This window comes from Mauremys mutica, chromosome 4, assembly GCF_020497125.1.
Source record: "Mauremys mutica isolate MM-2020 ecotype Southern chromosome 4, ASM2049712v1, whole genome shotgun sequence".
Lineage (NCBI taxonomy): Eukaryota > Metazoa > Chordata > Testudines > Geoemydidae > Mauremys > Mauremys mutica.
Window position 1 is genome coordinate 13439162 of NC_059075.1, and position 18172 is coordinate 13457333.

Consider the following 18172-nt stretch of genomic DNA (forward strand, 5'->3'; position numbering starts at 1 on the left):
CTCAGACACAGCTTAAATATGTGACAAGCAATACTTGCAGGGAAGTGAGAGATCGTCAGCCTGTCTGAATTCCAGGTATATTGCTCAAGTCACTTTAAATATTATAGTAGTGACAGAGCATAGTGCAGGCCAGGTCTCTACGAGCTGCTCAGTATCCAGCTCTGAACCTACATTTGTGCACTGCAGACTAGATACATTTGAGGTGAAATGTTTCACCATAAGTGTACTGACTTCATTGTTCTGCTGCTTGAACAGCAATAACCCACGGGGCTGTATATTCTTGTGTAGTGTCCAAATGTGGTACCAAGCATGGGGGAAGATGAATGGCAGACCCAGAATGCAGCCTACAGAGAGATGAAAGGATATACAGGAACCCCCTGTTAGGTATGGCTTACCACTCCACTCTTGAAGTTTTTTATTCTTATTTTGCCCATCTTGTTCATAAGCCACCATGCCCAGGTGGGTGCATATTGCCAAAGGTAGCAGACTGCTAGATATGGGTGATCGCTGATCCAGGCTTCTTTCAGATCATTTACCGTGCTGACCAATGTAAGCCGAACGCAGCGATCAGTTGGCATTTTGTGGGACTGATCACCGGTGTTTTCTAGTGACTAGGAAGAAAAGAGGAATGATGAAATGCTACAGAACTTTTGCCTGGAGAAAAAATACTTAATTTCCCCCATCTTTGGATTTCCAGTGTACCCATCATCAAAGCATTTAGAATATACATAATTTAAAACAAAATGTCTGTCTCAATGATGTTCTGTCGTCTTCCCTCATTTATGCTGCATCCTTAAGGGGGATGCAGACTTTGTTTTGAAATGGATCACAGCTCATTGCATATGTATCCCTAAGAATTAAAAAAAATACAGGTCTCTTGTGACTTCTGGCAAAATAGGCTGGCCAGAGGACTGGTCTCTATTTATTTTATATGAACAGTGTAGGACTTGGGGTAAATGAAGCCTATATAATACACCTGGGCCTAAAGCCCCAGCCAAGCAACTAGATGTGTGTGCGCTAAGGAGAAGTCATTTTCCTCCAAAACCTACTGCAGCTCTACCCAGGCTACTTCATCCCAACAGCTACCTGGCCCTATGTTGCCCTAATGCATGGCAATGGGCTGGAAGATGTGCATAGCAACCAGTCCTCGAGTCACAGCCCCCCCTCTCAGGCTATACCTGCTACTGTCAGAAAAGGGAACACCTCAGTGAACTGGGCTCCATGCAGAGTATATGCACTTGCTACACAGTCAGACATTTCATCGTCTCTTCCACACAGCAGAACCACATGGATTCTTCAGAGAGGGGGGCCACTCCAGCCCCCTCATTCTAGAATATTAATCTTGTATTGAGTTCTGGGTGGGAACACCTTCATTTAAGAGTCATGAAAAAGTAAAGCACGCTGGTTGGTTTTTTTTATGCCAGTTCCTCCCTTTATGATGGTTTTTAAGCTGAGACATTGTGCTAATAAGCCTCCAATCACTGAGAAGAAGCCAGTGCAAGTGTTAGACAACTTGATATAGCAGGGCTGAATAAAACTGGATTCACTGGTATTGAAGTCAGAGGACAGCAGTCCCACTACACTGCGGGCTTGAAGACAAGGACTCTAAATAAACTAGTGTGAATGACACACATTTTAACTCTTAGTTTTGTGAATTGTGGTGATGTGCCAGTGGAGGCTTCCACCACTGGCAGGAGCATTACCTTACATAGTTTCAGCACATAGAAAGGAGATGCTCTTGACCAGGATATTATAGATGTTCTAGTTCACTTAAGATGTGTTGTATCTGGCTGTGATAAAGGTGAAAGATGTGTGTTATATGCACACTTGTTTTGAGACCCTCTTAGCCCTAGGCCTATCTTCCCAAAAAGAAACCCCACACCACTGAGCCCCATGTTCACATTTGACTGAGAAGTGTCCTTAAAGGCCCAACCAGAATGCTTTGCAATCTTACATGCTAATGCTATGATAAGTATTTAAATTTTACAAGCCTTCAAACCATTCTTTAAAATCCAATTAGGTCCAAAACCTGACCTACCTATAAACCTGGTTTATAATTTGGTATAAAATAAGAGCACACAGTGGATTAGAGTGGATATTTAAGTTCACTAGCCTGCAACTGAGACATTAAATGCACTGCACCATTAAGTGTTCCACAGCACCAGGCTTTGCTGCAGCAGAAACTTAGTCTGCTAAGGAAAACTCTCTCTGATTGATTGGTTGTGGAAAGAGGCAGGATCAGATTTCTTATCCCCAGGAGCCTGAGAAATTTTATTTTAAAGAATCAAATGAAGATGCTGATCTCTAGTGTTTTGCTCCCAGCAGGGTTTTAATAAAATAGCTTTAGACACAATGTTTTATTTTTTGTGAAAGTACAGTTACACAAACACTTGCCAAAACAGGAGGGATAGCTCAGTGGTTTGAGTATTGGCCTGCTACACCCAGCAGTTTGAGTTCAATCCTTGAGAGGGTCACTTAGGGATCTAGGGCAAAATCAGTACTTAGTCCTGCTAGTGAAAGCAGGGGGCTGGACTCAATGACCTTCCAGTTCTATGGGATAGGTGGCCTGTTCCATGGTGTGGATTATCCTAGGTATTATGTTTGCTGGGTAGTTTGTAGGACCTCCCCCCACCCCCAAAAACCCCAAACAATTTCAATTACTAGAGGTTTTTTGCAGGATAGTTTAGCTGAAACAGTTTTGGAACTTGAGAGATTTTCTGTGGCTTCCCATAGGAAATAAGAATGCATGCCTTGAAGTTGACAACAGTAGGCACTTTGCCAACGATTGCACCATCGAGTCAACAGAATAGGGAACTTTGTGAGTTGAGCAGACAGAAGTTGCCTAGATGGCAGCTAATGTATTCTGCATTTCAAAGTTCTGTGGGACTAATCCAGACCCTTTCCTTGCAGCTGCAAAATGGCTTCTATGCAGCAGAACAGGGTGATTCTGTGAGTAAAAGCTGACTGTACAGGGAGCTTGCAACCACTGGTTGGCTGCACAGTGGCAGGTTCCAGGTTGCCCAGAATGGGAGGGTGTACACCAAATCAATCACCTACAAAGGGATTAACAAACCTGTGCACTTAGGAAAGGGAAGGTAAAGCATTTGCAAAGGTGAATAAGAATGTGATTCTATATGAAGTTAGGGACGAAGGCCCAGATTTGTAAAGGTATTTAGACAGGGTGGTGCTCAGTGTTGCAATAACTAACTGATTAAGGAGCCTAAAAGCCCATTGCCAATGGGATTTTAGGCTCCTATGTGCCTAAATCACTTCTGAAAAATGAGATTTTTTTTAGACTCCTAAATCAGTTAGGCATTGCAACACTGAGCACAATGCCTAAATACCTTTACAAATCTGGGCCTGTATAATGTTCCTTTATTACACTGTAGGGTATTCAGCTCCTTACTGCTGGAAGCTTAGTGTTTGCCAACACGGAGGAGCTCAGTTCTACATTGAAAAATATAATGAAAGTTTTACTGGGCTTGTAAGAGAATTAGCTTCTACTGTAAGCAGAGTTTCAGCAGGGACAGATCTGCTGCTTACCTTTGAGAGGTCTTCTGTAAAGACATTGTGTATAATTTTGGATTGGACAGGTCCTGGACAGATGGTGGTAATGATTATCTCCGGGTAGTCACCAAGTTCAGGGCGAAGAGAATTAAAGAAACCCTAGAAAAAAGGAAGTTATGTTGTTATTGCCCCATGCTTCAGTTTCCCTATTCACAGAATGAGGATAATGTTTATGTAGTTCACCGTGGTATTGTGAGGTTTAGCTGATTTAATGAGTATTAAGCTAACTCTGCTGTAAAAGTTCCAGGTATTGTACTAAATGCGATCACTACCACCAGTCTTCAATCTTTCATGCTGAGTGAGCACTTTGAATGCTTACTCCTAGTTCAGTCTACAGCTAAAGGGCTTGGCTAGTAAGAGATTGTCTGCAGTCACTGATACCTCTTTCTGTCGGCTCAGAAGCACAAGGGTCTCTACACCTGAAGCTTTCCCCACTCTTGCAGTTCTCAGGTCTGCACAACACCCACCAACAAAGTATTATGGGGCCTGGATTTTAGAGGTACTGAGCATCTCCAGCACCAAGTGAAGTTAATGGCAGTGCATGGTGCTCAGCGCCTCAGAGAATGAAGGCCCCTGGTGTTTTGTGAAAGGGAGCTGTGCAGGAATAAGAACTGCAGGAGCATGGAAAGGAGTAGACCATTGCAATCAAATGCCTATCGCTTCTCCCAACTCCTCATGCAGAGAGTAAAACATGATAGAAACGATTCTTTAAGTAAGGGACAAGGATTGTGTGTCACAGGGAGGAGGGTGTGACAGGTTGGACCTCCCCCCCATCTGGGATGCCACTTGATGTGCTGGGGTCCCACTGGTTCTGCCCATTCCACCAGCCTGGGTTTCCTCACCCTGTCCTAGCTGTGCCAGGCCCTCAAGCCTTCTCCAGCACACACTGGTAGGGACACACCCAGCTGTAAATGGACACAGACACTGAGATCAGCTCTGTGTGGGAGGAATCAGCTCCGGGATTTACCCAGCACTCATGTGCACAGCCCCTTTTGGGAGTAAACCCAAAATAATATTGTCTTGGGCTGTATAGAAAAATCTACACAGTGCAAGCTCATAAAAATCACCCTATCCCTCAGTGTGGAAAGAGATATGCACAGCTTCTTTGCCCCAGATATGAATTGCATGAACTGGGTTATGTTATGAACAAGAAATAAGTTTAACAACTACAAAAGGTAAATTTAAGTGATTATAAGGGATAGCAAACAGAACAAAGCAGATTACTGAACAAATAAAACAAAACACACAAACTAAGCTTAATACGTTTTGTAACCAGTTTCGTGAGTGTAAATTCTCACCCTAAATGTTGTTTTAGGCAATGTGATACAAGTGGGCATGGTTCCCTGTAGACTAGGGAGGGTTGCTACAGGTTAATTGGTTCAGGCAGTCGGGGGAAGAGGAGGAAGGAAAGAGGACTGGAGCTTGGAGGTGTGTTGTGAGAGCTGAAAGACCGGAGACAAGGCAGGGAGACTCCCTCCCCCAGCATCTAAGGACCGAGGGTAACCCTACCCAAAGGGGAAGAGGATAAGAAAGTGACAGGGGTTGAGAGGGGCTGGAACTCAGAGCAAGGAGCAAACCTAGACTCCTCCCTTGCTTCCTTCCTCTACCACCTTCCCAGGCAGGGGCAAAGGGTGGCATCTTTTGCCCCCCAAGAAAAGCACAGGACCCACCTTACGACCATTGGCCATCTTGTCACAGCAAGTTGCAGAGTTTCCAGAGCTCCAGTTATTTCTTTTTATAGACTAGACCCCTGTCTCAACCCTGCCTTTCCCTTCAGGTGTTCTTAGCAGCCTTCCTGGGCAGGCAACGGAGGAGAGTCCAGAGTGCCTTGCTTCTCAGCTTTAAATAGAATTTACATAAGGTGGGAAGCTTTTGTTTCCAATGGAAAAGTACCAGCAGTGTCCAAGGTGGTATTTGGTAGTGTCAGGGAAACTATGAGACAATGTTTATTTGCAAGGTCCACAGCAAGGAATTCCTGGAAGATGTGGATGGGGGTGTGTGTCTACCTCTTTGAACACTCATTGTCTTTTCGTAATGGCTCATTAAGGCTGATTGCTTGGGAAACACCCACCAGAAAGTAAGTATATACCCACACAGTTGTAATTGTTACATAGACAATATTCTTAACTTTAGATACAGAAATGATACATGCATACAAATTGGATAAATACATTCAGTAAATCATAACCTTTTCACTGATACCTCACCTGACATAGAATATAGCACAAGATAATATTTCTATGAAGAATATGGGGTGTAACAGCTGGACTGGGCTCTGACTTGAACACACTGCAGAAAAAGGCAAGAGTGAAGCTGAGCTTTAATTACAAACACAAGAGGTATGTCTACATTGTAATCAAGAAGTGTGATGGCAGCATGTGTAGCAAGATCTAGCTGGCTACTCAAGCTAGCTTTGAACAATAGCAGTGAAACAGCGGCAGCATGAGTGACGGCTATTCAAAGCACCTACCGTGGGTCCTGAGTGGATGAGGCTAGCCTGTGCTGCCAAGACTTCACTGCTACCGCTACCTGAGCTAGCTTGGATTTAAACTAGCTTGGGTAGGTCTATGCTTGCTGCAATCACACCTCCCCCATGCAGTGCAGACACAGCCCACTTATCTTTAAAGGTGTAAGACTGCAGTCTTTCCTACGCTCTGTAGCTATTAACATTTGTACAGTAGCTGCTTTAGGGAACATGTGATTCAAAGACATGTTTTGCAGGGAGTTCCTGGTTGAAAATTAGTTGATTTATGGCCTGGTAAACAGAATCAGGAATAAACCATCCTGGGAGAAGTATCCTGCAGTTCCAGAATCTATTTGCCACACCAATTTCCACATGGCATATCCTCCTCTGTGACTTCACACCACGGTGTAGGGAATAAACAGGCCAAAATAATAAACATGCAGTATGTTGTGGGGTGTTATTAGATCACTGCATTGAGAGACTCCTGGCTTAGAAATCATAACAAAGAGATAAGTAACCAGCTTCTTCTACTTAACTGCATCAAGAAGCTTCACTAAAGTGAAAGTGTAGGTGTGTCCAATACGAGAGATGCTGTACACAGAGTGTTACTTGAGACAGTCAGGTATTTTTTCTTCCACATCAGTTAGGTTCTCCCCCTTAATGCTGTGTGTTGCTCTTCCTAGTAGAGCAGCATTTCAATGTAAAAAAAGGCAGATTCTTACACAGAACTGCCATTTAAATAAATGGGACTTGGAAGAGTTAAACATTTTGTCCCCTTTTTTCTGTTAGCTCTGCAGGGCCAACAGCTTCAGGAAGTGAGCTGGAGTCTATTCTGGCTCATACCAGAATTTTTAACTACCGTCTTTGTCTACACAGTGCCTAATGCTTACACTGCATAAAAAAACCCTGGCACAGAATCTCAAACTCTCCGAGTCCATCAGACTCACTGCTGTGGTTATTTTGTTTGTTTGGGTGGGGTGGGTTCAGTGTCTGAGAGCACAGATCAGTGATTTTAAAATAATATTATTGCTATTAAGAGACAAGCACTGTCAAAAAGAAACCTAGGTATGAGGATAGGCTTCAAAGAAAGCCCAACATTTGAAAGTCTGGAAATACAGTTAGGCCACCCAGCAACCCTAACTCTGTCCCCTGGTGACACCCTCGCTGGAGTGCATTTGGGGAGGGGATAGTGGTAGAACAAAGTGTTATCCATCCATACGCACTTTCAATTCAATGACCACAAACATTAAGATGTCCTGCTCCTAATTGCACAGCTATTATGCAAGAAGTAGCAGCCTTTCCATCTAGCAAAGACACCTATTTTTGAAATTTTTGATTAGGCGCCAAGCGAAGACATCATAGATCATTCTTCAGTGCAACTCCATGTGGCACCAATAATACAAATTCCTAATTAGGATGAATCCTGAAGGCTGTCATTGCCCCCATTGAGCCACCATGCGCCACCAATTATCAAATTAGGAATTTGTATGAAGAGCATACTGAGGTCCATCATTCTGCATGCTTCATTAAGACTGCCTGTGTCACCAATTAAGAATCAACAAATACAAAACCATTACATGTAGACAAACTGCCTAGACCCAGATCATGGAATTAAAGACACTTCAAAATCTAAGGTAAGGGTGCTCCTCTGCCATCACACTAACTAGCATTATACATACAAGTCTTTACAAATACAGTGTCTTCATGTTGAAGGTTTGTGCTTTTAAAGAATGCAGACTTCTTAAAAGGTCAGTGATGTGACAAAATGAGGATATAGTGGGGTGGTCAAAGAGTCAATGTAGTGACTCTTACAAGAAGATATCCACTACCCTATTCTGAATTTCTGAAGCCTTTGGTTAAAAAAAATAAAATAAATAAAAATAAAAAAACCAAGCCACTACATCTATATGAATAGCAGTTTGTAGAACTAAGCTCTAGATGTGAAAAACAGAAGAAAGGTGATTTGAGGCTTGTTTAGCAATACATTAAGGCTGTTGGAGTGGTTTAATTGTTCCTTTTCCATACTTTCAAATGTTAGATTAAGATAAGGTTAACTTTCAGTGTCCTGGGGCTTTTTTTTTTTTTTAAATAAATAGCCCACCCTTACCACCACTTAGCAAAGTGCTCTACATCTAGAGATTTACAGAGCCTTGTGTGTGCACATGGTTATGTACAATGAGTGAATTGTGTTAGACAAAAAAAGCATTCAGAATTGAATTTACAATCAGAAACAAGACTACCGAAGTGACCCTGGGGAAGAGTGTTCACGTTTATATGCTTTTTCTCTCAATGACTTCCAGATCAGTTCTCCTCAGTGTAGAAGTCAAAAGCTGACTTTTTAAGTGAGAGCTCAAACCACCACCTATGATTTCAGCAGTAAGAGTTTTCAGTAACAGCTGACAACTCTTGTGCCTCTTAAACAGACTTGGGCTCATTCTTTCATATCTTATTGACTGGCTTATTATGCCAGTCCTTTGCTTTACAAAATGTTGTTTCAGTAAACTAAGCAAATATCCGCTGTGTGCACCTTCAAGTCAGGTGTTGAGTAAGAAGGTGCCATTTTACAAAGTCACTGACTGTAACGGTCACTGCAGTTTAAGCTGAAAACAAATCACACTGTAGCAGCAGTTCATAGAATAATCTTGAAGGTAGATCATATCTAACCCCATAAAGTTATACAAATTCATCAACCCTTACAGCCATTTTGTTTCTTGGTCTATTGCTCTGAGATCCTTCTGCACTGGTGAAGATAAACATACACATCCCCAATTTGTTGCAAGAAATGGTGAGAATAAAGGGCAGGATGCTGAAAGATAGCATGTACTTCACAAGGGGCCATTAGCCACTGATTCTTTGAAAGTCATGAAAGTGCTCAAAATTCAAAGGACTGGGCCCAAAATTCCCTCAGTTATTCTAGCCCATGAACATGAATTTCAATTCCCTTCTTCACAAGGAGCTCCCATTACCACTCATGGCTTTCTCCTTCAGATATACATATTTCAGCTAGTAAGGCTGTAGGTTTCATAGGGGATTTCAAAATATAAATAAGGAAACCCCCATACCAAAGTGAACACAGTGTAATTCTGAAGGTCTACTGTACAAACACCTTGGAATGGAGGTTGTTCATAACTTATATTTACACCAATATAAAAAAAGCCTTACAAGGAAACAGGGCTGTAATAAAGTATGTCCTACATCAATTGTTTCTAGTTTTTTGATAATTTCACTGTGCCCCTTGACATACAGCATTGCCAAATCCTAGGATTTCATTGAGTCTTGTAGTTTTTGGTGTCTTCCTTAAAGCCCCAGCTGCTGGAGTCAAGTGATTATTAGACACTCAGCTTTCACTGAAGGGTAAATAAATAGTTCTATGAAACCATAAGGGCCAGGAAAAGCTTGAAGCAGGTGGACCCTAAAGGCTCCAAAGCCAGAAGGCAAATAAATAAATAAAATAAAACAAAAAAACACCAAGTTCTTGTGATGTTTAGACCACTTATGATTTTGTGCATAGGTGCAGACTTTTGTTTTTGCCAGTGAGTGCTTCTGAAAGGGGAGTGGGGTGGGAGGTGCTCTGGGGGGCGGGGGAAGAGGAGAAGAGAGAGGGAGCACTTTGCCAGGATTGCAGGGGAGGTTATTTTCAGCCTATTTTAAATACTTCTTTCATATTCTAGTTATTGAATGTGTCTATCGTTGGTATCTTTACTATTTTAATTAAGTTATGAATTACAGTATATTAAAATCATTGCAATCACCTACAAACTGTTCACTAATGTCGCAATTTAAAGACATTATGTCTCACTGTAGCTTTTTGGATGAAACTGTCAGCAATCTTATTTACATCTAATTCCCTGGTACGGTCTTGATGCATGTGAAGGACATGCTGCATTTAGTTGTGTCTGTCCCATTGATGACTGAAGATAATTTTTAAGTCTTTTGAAGCTGGAGAATGAGTGTTCTGCAGTTCAGGATGATACAGGCACAGTGAGAAGGATTCTTATAAATGTGAAGTATTCGGATTCCAGAGTACTGCAAATGACTCCACGGTCTCTTTCTTGAAGGGTAACAGCTAATTTAGGCCTCATCATTTTGTATGTATAGTTGGGATTATATTTTGCCATGTGCATGACTTTGCATTTAACACTGAATTTCATCTGTCATTTTGTTGCCAAGTCACCCAGTTTTGTGAGATCACTTTGTAACTCTTTGCAGTACCCTTTGGACTTAACTATCTTGAGTAATTTTGTAATCACCTGCAAATTTAGCCACTTCACTATTTACCCCTTTTCGCAGATAATTTATCAATACAGTAATTCCTCACTTAAAGTTGCATTTTTCAGTAACAAAACTACAATGTTAAGTGAAACAACGTTAAACAAATCCAGTTGTCCCCTAAGATTTAATGTAAATGTGGGGGGTTAGGTTCCAAGGAAGTTTTTTGGGGCAGACAAAAGGCATTACACTGTATAATACTGTACTGTGGTTGGGAAGAGCCCCTGGCTTACCCCACGCAAGCACAGCCTGCTGCAGGCAAGGACGTTAGGAAGCACCTTTGCTGCAGTAGCGGAAACTTCCCCGGAAAATAGGTTTGGATTTTGCCGGGAATGCTCCAGGCCCACCTCTTCCTGTCCCTGCTCCACTCCAGAGCACACCACATCCTCCCCCCAACCATAAGCACTGCCAAAGAGCTGTCTGGCAGTGCTTAGGACTTTCTGGGAGGGAGGGGGAGGAGCAGAGACGCAGCACTTCCCCACTCCTGCCCCTCCCACCCAGAAAGTCCTAAGCACCGCCAAACAGCTGTTGGCGGGGGGTGGGGGGAGGGAGGGAAGGAAGGAAGTGCTGGGAGGGAGGGGGAGGAGGCAGAGAAGCGGGACTTGTGCAATGCTCCCTTGCAAAGTTGCTGCTCTTCCACAGAATCTTACAAGCAGGCAGCCAAACGATATTATATGGAAGCATTGCACAACTTTATACGAGCATATTCCCTAATTGAGCAGGGACATAACATTGAAACAACATTAAGTGGGACAACCTTAAAAGAGGAGTTACTGTATGTTGAACAGCACTGGTCCCAGTCCAAGCCCTTGGGGGACACCGCTATTTACTTCTCTTCGTTCTGAAAATAGACCATTTATTCCCACCCTTTTGTTTCTTACCTTTTAATAAGAGTGCCCGGCAATGCTTTCAGGATCATCTTAGGATTCTTAATTTAAGAACAAGCCTTTTGTTATCTTAATCACCCTGCCTCTGTTTACAAAAAACTCCCTATCCCAAGAGCAGAAGTTTTTAGCAGCATGGAGCTCATCACATTCCACACTCAAGCTCTGGCTCATGGGTGCTGAACACCCATTTTTCCCCCCCTCTGCCCCCCCATGAATGCTTGAGCCCCAGAGCACCCACAGAGTTGGCACCAGGGCCAACAAGGGTGGGGGGAAGCCATACAAATTACCGGGGCCCAGCGGTCCGGAAGGGGGCCCGGGGCCTGGCTTCCCCAGCTTCGTCAGCCCCGTTTAGCCGATCCGCCCTTGCTGGGGGGCCTGAAAAAAAATTTTCACCGAGGCCTGAACCAGCTCTCGGCGGCCCTGGTCGGCACCTATGATTTTGGGGGCCTAACTTATGGGTTCTGGATCCAAATACCACTATACTATTTTGCCTAACAAGCCTGGGAAGTCAGCCAGGCAAAAAATTGTGATCTTATTTCAGTTGTAAATCTGTTAGCCCTACCTGAGGCCCCTGCAGTCCCCCCCCGTGAGTTGTATGCTATCCGAAAAGGAAAAGATGAATGGATAGGAGACACTTTTCCTTGTCACCAATTGTGCCCAGGTTTGGGAGGGGAGTGTTGTCCATAGCCAGCCCCTTCTGTTAATTCTGAGGAGCTTTAAAATATTTGGGCAGGGAACCCACACTAAGCAAACATTTCTTCAGCCAAGTCTCTCTCCTTGCTGGATGTTGGTTAGAATAAAAGCTTCTGCAAGGACAAGCTGCTATAACAATAGCGCTTCCTGGAGACAGAAGGTCACTGTGTTCCAAGACTGCTACTTTAGCAAGACAGATGGAATGTAGCTTACCTGGAGGGCATGCTTGCTGGCACAATATCCCGTGGCAAGGGGGGCTCCCATGATGCCCATTACACTGCTCATAGTTACGATCTTCCCTTTCTCCCTTTGGACCATGTGACTCAGGACATGTTTAGTTAAGGAGACAGTCCCCAGGTAATTAAGTTCCATTATGGCAGCATAGACTTCCACCTTCGTATCCACAAACAGGGAGCGCTGGGAACGTCCACCATTGTTCACCAAAATGTCAATCTTCAGAAAAAAAAAAAAATTAATACACGTCTTAACCACCAACATTTTTTTTCTGAGGAAGCACAAGTCATGCCCAGCTTTTCTCTACCTCCTATCTTCTAGCTTTTGTAGCACTGGGCCACTATTAGCTGCTGCAGGAGATGTTTTAGTCACTCTAGCGGTAGAAACCCACAACAATTAAGTCTAAATTGAGGGTTGCCTAATTTTGGTGCTGGGTTAGCAAAAAGCTGACAAAAATAGCTCAATGCATCTATGCTGAGCAGTAGCCAAGATCCATTAGAAGAACAGTTGCAGATGGAAGCCACATAGCAGGATTTAAAAAACAAAAACAAAAACAAAAAAAACACCCACAAACACACAAACAACCAACCCTTGTAATCTTGTAGCAAGTAACATCTAAGGCCCTGGTCCTGCAAGATGGTCCATGTGGTCTGACTCTTAGGTCTGCCCAGAGCTCCACTGGAGGAGACAGCAATGAGGGCGAGAGATAGATAATTACAAAAACAGGACTATAAAAGCATAAAGTGACAAGGGGACTATGTATCAGAGGGGTAGCCGTGTTTGCTGCTTTCACAGATCCAGACTAAGAGTCCTGTGGTACCTCAATGTAACATGTATTGGAGCATGAGCTTTCGTGGGTGAATACCCACTTTGTCGGATGCATGTACTGCAGATTTCCAGAGGCAGGTATAAATATGCAAGCAAGAATCAGGCTAGAGATAACGAAGTTAGTTCAATCAGGGAGGATGAGGCCCTCTTCTAGCAGTTGAGGTGTGAACACCAAGGGAGGAGAAACTGCTTTTGTAGTTGGCTAGCCATTCAGTCTTTGTTTAATCCTGAGCTGATGGTGTCATAGGGGACTATGGGCATCATCTAAAACTTCCCACTTTATTACACTGCCTGGATTTCAGATTATGTTTGAAGTTAAAGGGACAACAGCAGAGCCAGGCATTTGGTGCAGAACATCTATGCAGAGGAAAATATTTGATCTTCCCCCACCCTGCCGATATGAACCATCAGCTTTTGAGTTATGTACATTTCTGTTGTGCATGGTAGCTAACACAAACAGATATTACTAATGCTGCAACACAAAGCTCTCTGAATTTGCTTTCTTGTGTTTAACTTTCACACACACACACGGTTATTCCATTTTCAGTAAGGGTCTAGAAATGAGGTTATCCAACCACAGATCAGGAACTATCAAATTAGATCCTTACTCAAGTTATTGGCTCATCGTTGCACCTGTGCAGAACCCCACTGACGTCAATGGCATGCCCACAAGCAAACAACTGTAGGATCAAGGACTTGATATCCACACAAACATTTGCGCACACACAAACATACAAAATGGGTAACCAACTTCGCTGAATTACTGGAAATTCAAACAAAACCAAAGAATAAAGGTGGAGGATTGGGGGTGGGAAGGACTCAGCCCAAAATTCAACTCACTCTGCCAAAATGCTGAAGCACGGTTTTAGTTGCAGCTTCATGGGAGCTTCTATCAGTCAGATCAAGGGGCAAAACAAGGATATCTTTACTGCTCAAGTTGGAGATCTCTGAAGTAAAAAAAAGGATTTAAAAGGAGCATTCCAGACAAAACACCAAGGCGGCACATTTAATTCCTGATATTTTAAAATAAGTAAATCCAACAGCCTCACCACCAACACAGCTTCCAAAAAAGAAAATTCCATTAAGTGGAAAGGGAACAGATTTTGTTTTCTCAAACACAGAATCAGCTAATGGAATGCTAGAAGATAGTACTTTGTGTTGGTACTGTTATTAAATGAAATGGGTTTGCATTCAACAACATACCAATACACTCCAGTCTACAAGGGATTTACACATTCCTTATAGCCACTGCGATATGTTTTTTTTAAATTAAGATTTTAACAAAGGCCTTCAGAAGCACAGAGTATCGTGATCCTTCACATTTTGCCTGTAGGTTAAACTGTTCGGCGTGTGCATTCCTGAGAGTATGTAGGGTATTGTCCTCTCCAAGAGGGCCAGGGGGTGGTAATGGCCAACCTACATACACAATACCACAATGGCCAGAGGCTGAAGAACCTTGAATATGGTTACTGCTATATGACTACAGAAACAGCTCCTCAAGGCAGAAAGAATTAAAATAAAATCTGTATGTGTAGGTACATTATTTGGGCATTAAACAAATGAAAGACACTTAGTGTTTTGTCTTTTTAAGCTAATTTTAGGGTTTTTTTTTAAATTAATGTTATATAGTAACTCCTCACTTAACATTGTCCTGGTTAACATGGTTTTGTTGCTGATTTATTAGGGAACAAGCTCGTTTAAAGTTGTGCAATGCTCCCTTATAATGTTGTTTGGCAGCGGACTGCTGTTTGCAGGATTCTCTGAAAGAGCAGCTCCTCCTTGTGGGGATTAGAACCGGGGGGGGGGGGGGGCGGAAGAAGCAGCAAACACAACCCTCCCTCCCCACCTTCCCCATCAGCTCCCCTAAATTCCCTGTAAGGTATGTGGCTCAGCAGTAGCCCAGCAGCAGTTCAGCTGTCCCTCCCCGCACTGCCGTGCTGCTCCTGATCTGCCCTCTGCCTTGGAGCTGCTCCTGGGATCTTCCTGCTTGCTGGGGGGGGGGGGGTGCTGATATCAGGATGTCCCCCGCTCCACCCACCCCCCAGCACTCTGTACCCCCTCTTCACAAAGCAGAGGAGAGGGACAGAAAGAATGGAGCTGGCTGGAAGCCGTTGCTTCCTGTCTGAACTGGCTGATCTGCTTAAAAGGGCAACATACTTGAAGTGGTGTCAGCGTACTTAAAGGGGCAATGCACATCTCACTCATGCACGCACCCCCAGCACTTTGGAAAGTCATCACCTGTGCAGCCATGCATGTGCTGTCAGGAGGAGGGAGTGGTGCGCTCCAGCTGAATAGTGTGGGTTCATCACCATGTTCAATTTTTTGCAGAAAAGTATTTGCAGCCACTGCCCTGCATCTATTGTGTTTCCTCCCTTCTGCCTCAGTCCATGCTGCCTTCCAGAGTGTGAGGCTACATTAACAGCCTATTAACCCTTGAGGGCTCAGCTGAATGCTGGTTCATCATTTAGCAGCAAGGCATTCCCTGGGACATATTCCACTCTCTTACTCCACCACCTCAACCAAGCTGCACAGTCATTCATCGCCGTGCGCAATATTAAACTGTTTAAAACTTATATAGTATAATGTATATAATGTCTTTTGTCTGGCAAAAAAATTCTCTGGAACCTAACTCCCCTGCCCCCATTTACATCAATTCTTATGGGGAAATTGGATTCGCTTAACATTGTTTTGAATAAAGTTGCATTTTTCAGGAAAGTAACAACAATGTTAAGTGAGGAGTTACTGTATAGCAAGGGTCTCAAACACACAGCCCACGGAGGTGTTTGCTGAGGCCTGTCAAGGTCCCCACACCCCCTCCCCCCAAGTTATTTCCTGCAGCCATCAAGCTCCCCTCACCTGTCACCCCCCACTCAGTGTGCCGCATCCCCGCTCCTCTGCCTACCTCCAGGTGCTTCGGCAAGGCTTAGCACTTTCCAGAAAGGAGGAGGGAGGAGCAGGGAGCCACACACAGGGGAGGACACAGGGAAGAGGCAGGGCAGGGGTGGGGATTTGGGGAAGAGGTTGGAATAGGGGCAGAGGTGGGGCAGGGCCTCATGGAAGGGGTGGAGTGGGGGCAGGGCACTTTTGTACCTTTATAAGAAAAGGTGTCAGTGATGCGGCCCTCAGGCCAATGTACTAGCCTTCATGTGGCCCTCATGGTGATTTGAGTTTGAGATCCTTGCTGTATAGTCATGAAAAATAATGCACAGTGGAAAATTCACAAGCGTAACCACTAGAGCATGCTCATAACCTTCATGGGGAGTAAGGTCTCATTCACATGGCAAGCTGGTGCACAGCAGATTCACACCTGGGCTTGCCACACGTCAATTTGACATGGGGGCAAGCCCTCAGATATAAAGTTTTACAGAGAGAGAGAGACACACACACACACACACCAACCCCCCCCCGAACATTAAGGTCACTTGAGATCAAATCCCAGTAAACTTGTAAGGCTAATTGACAAGAACCAGAGAGTCGGGGAAGGTTGGTCTGACTTCAGTGGCTATTTTTAATGCCCTCTGCCTGGGAAACATGAATGATCTGAAGTACTTTCCACAAGAATAAGAAAAGCATCAGAAGGCCATGCAGTGTTTCAAGGCATCCTATCACTAATGAACCACATACGCTGGCCTTACATTCAGACAGTATATTTTCAGAAGACAGGTTCTTTTGCTTTCAATAAGAGAGAAAGGAAGCATGTAAACAAACACACACACACACACACACCCATTTTTGTAAGCGTTTTAGTTGGCAAACCAAGTACTACGCAAATGGCAGATGTTCAATAACTTAAACTGGCTTCCATCTTATACATGAAGATTTGGTTCCATCCTCAAAAGTGGGTTTGTTTGTCTCAGTTTCCACATCAAGTGTGCTTGGATTATATGGCTTAAAATGTGTGCTGACAACTTTCTGCTTCTAATTAAGCAGCAGAAAGATTTAGTGTAAAGCTAGCTAGAGTTTGTTCCATGCCAATCACAGATCCCAAAATGTCTAAGCCAGCCCTGCCATTCTGAGCAGTTTCATCAGTGAAACCACACTCTTCGGGAGGGGGCAGGGGATGGACCCTATAGACACCACCTTCCCTCCTGGACCAGTCCCCAGTCCCTCACTGTCAAGCTGCCATTTCTTTTTTTAATAGTACTTTTTTATGGTAAAGCAGAACGCTTGAGTTTGTCCATTTATTTTTGTTATGAAGAAGGATTTGAGGAGGCTTAAATACAGCTCATAAGATATCTTCACTATTGCATCAGGTGTCTGTTTATTACAGAGTGCTTTTTAGGATGCTTTCAGGCTGATGAATACATTAGCAAAGCCAAGTGCCATCAATTCCAAGTCTTCATGCTGAATGCGTCAGCTTTTCTATTTGTTTTGAACAACTGACCTTTCTCATCGTTGCACTGAGCTTCCTTCCTAAATAGTGGCTTGTGAGTCTTCTTCACACAGCAAAGGCAACAAAACTATTCCCCTCCCCCACATCTTAATGTCTATTTTGTGTGTTTTAAGTGTTTTTCATTAGACGCCATCTGGTAACTAATTCTCTTTCATCTTTGATTGTTTCTGGGCCATAACTACATTCATCATCTTTCTCCTTCCATCATCTGCACACTATCGAGAAAGTAGAGGGATGCAGCATAATTTGTTAATGATTACATTTATAGCAAACCAATATATGCAGGCTAAATTGAATCCTCTTTCCACAATGCTGGGCAAATACTGTGTTGGACCTTGTCCCTGCTCCCAACAAGTGTTTTTTTCATTAGAGACATAACCTTTGCCACAAATGCAGAGTCACTGCTTGTGCACCTGGATGCAGTAACCCCATTTTGTTGAGACTGAAGCCACCACTGTTGGCATTTCATTCATCAACACCAGTAAAATATTCTGCAGGATAAACTATTTCCTCAAGGACACCTGTGCAACCTTGCCATTACCCTGTTCAAACATGTTGAAGGCAGACTAGACACTTGAATGTTTCTGTTGTTTAGTGAGGCCATGTCTACACAACAGGGACTACAGCAGCATAGTCTCATACCCATCTGTAACAGGGAGTAGGAGCTAGTTACAGCCCCCAAGACATTTAGGTGCTATAAGATAGTGCTAAAGATCACCAGCTGCCACAAAGGCAAGTATAGCTGCACATCTTGGACAGCTCAAATATTGCTCAACTTTTACATTAAGAGCCTGCCAGAATTTCCACATGACCCCACCCTGTTAGCACAGAGCCCTT

At 43.5% G+C, this 18172-nt stretch overlaps 1 protein-coding gene across 1 annotated transcript in view; it reads right to left on the bottom strand.

The window, feature by feature from the left end:
• DHRS7 (dehydrogenase/reductase 7) overlaps window positions 1–18172 on the bottom strand; it is a 34452-nt gene that overhangs the window by 493 nt on the left and 15787 nt on the right. The window contains exons 3-6 of the mRNA XM_045016459.1: window positions 13783–13889; window positions 12094–12333; window positions 3544–3666; window positions 396–611 (exon numbers count right to left, since the gene is read on the bottom strand). Of these exons, the coding sequence (XP_044872394.1) occupies window positions 396–611; window positions 3544–3666; window positions 12094–12333; window positions 13783–13889 (686 nt within the window). The remainder of the gene's footprint in view (window positions 1–395; window positions 612–3543; window positions 3667–12093; window positions 12334–13782; window positions 13890–18172) is intronic.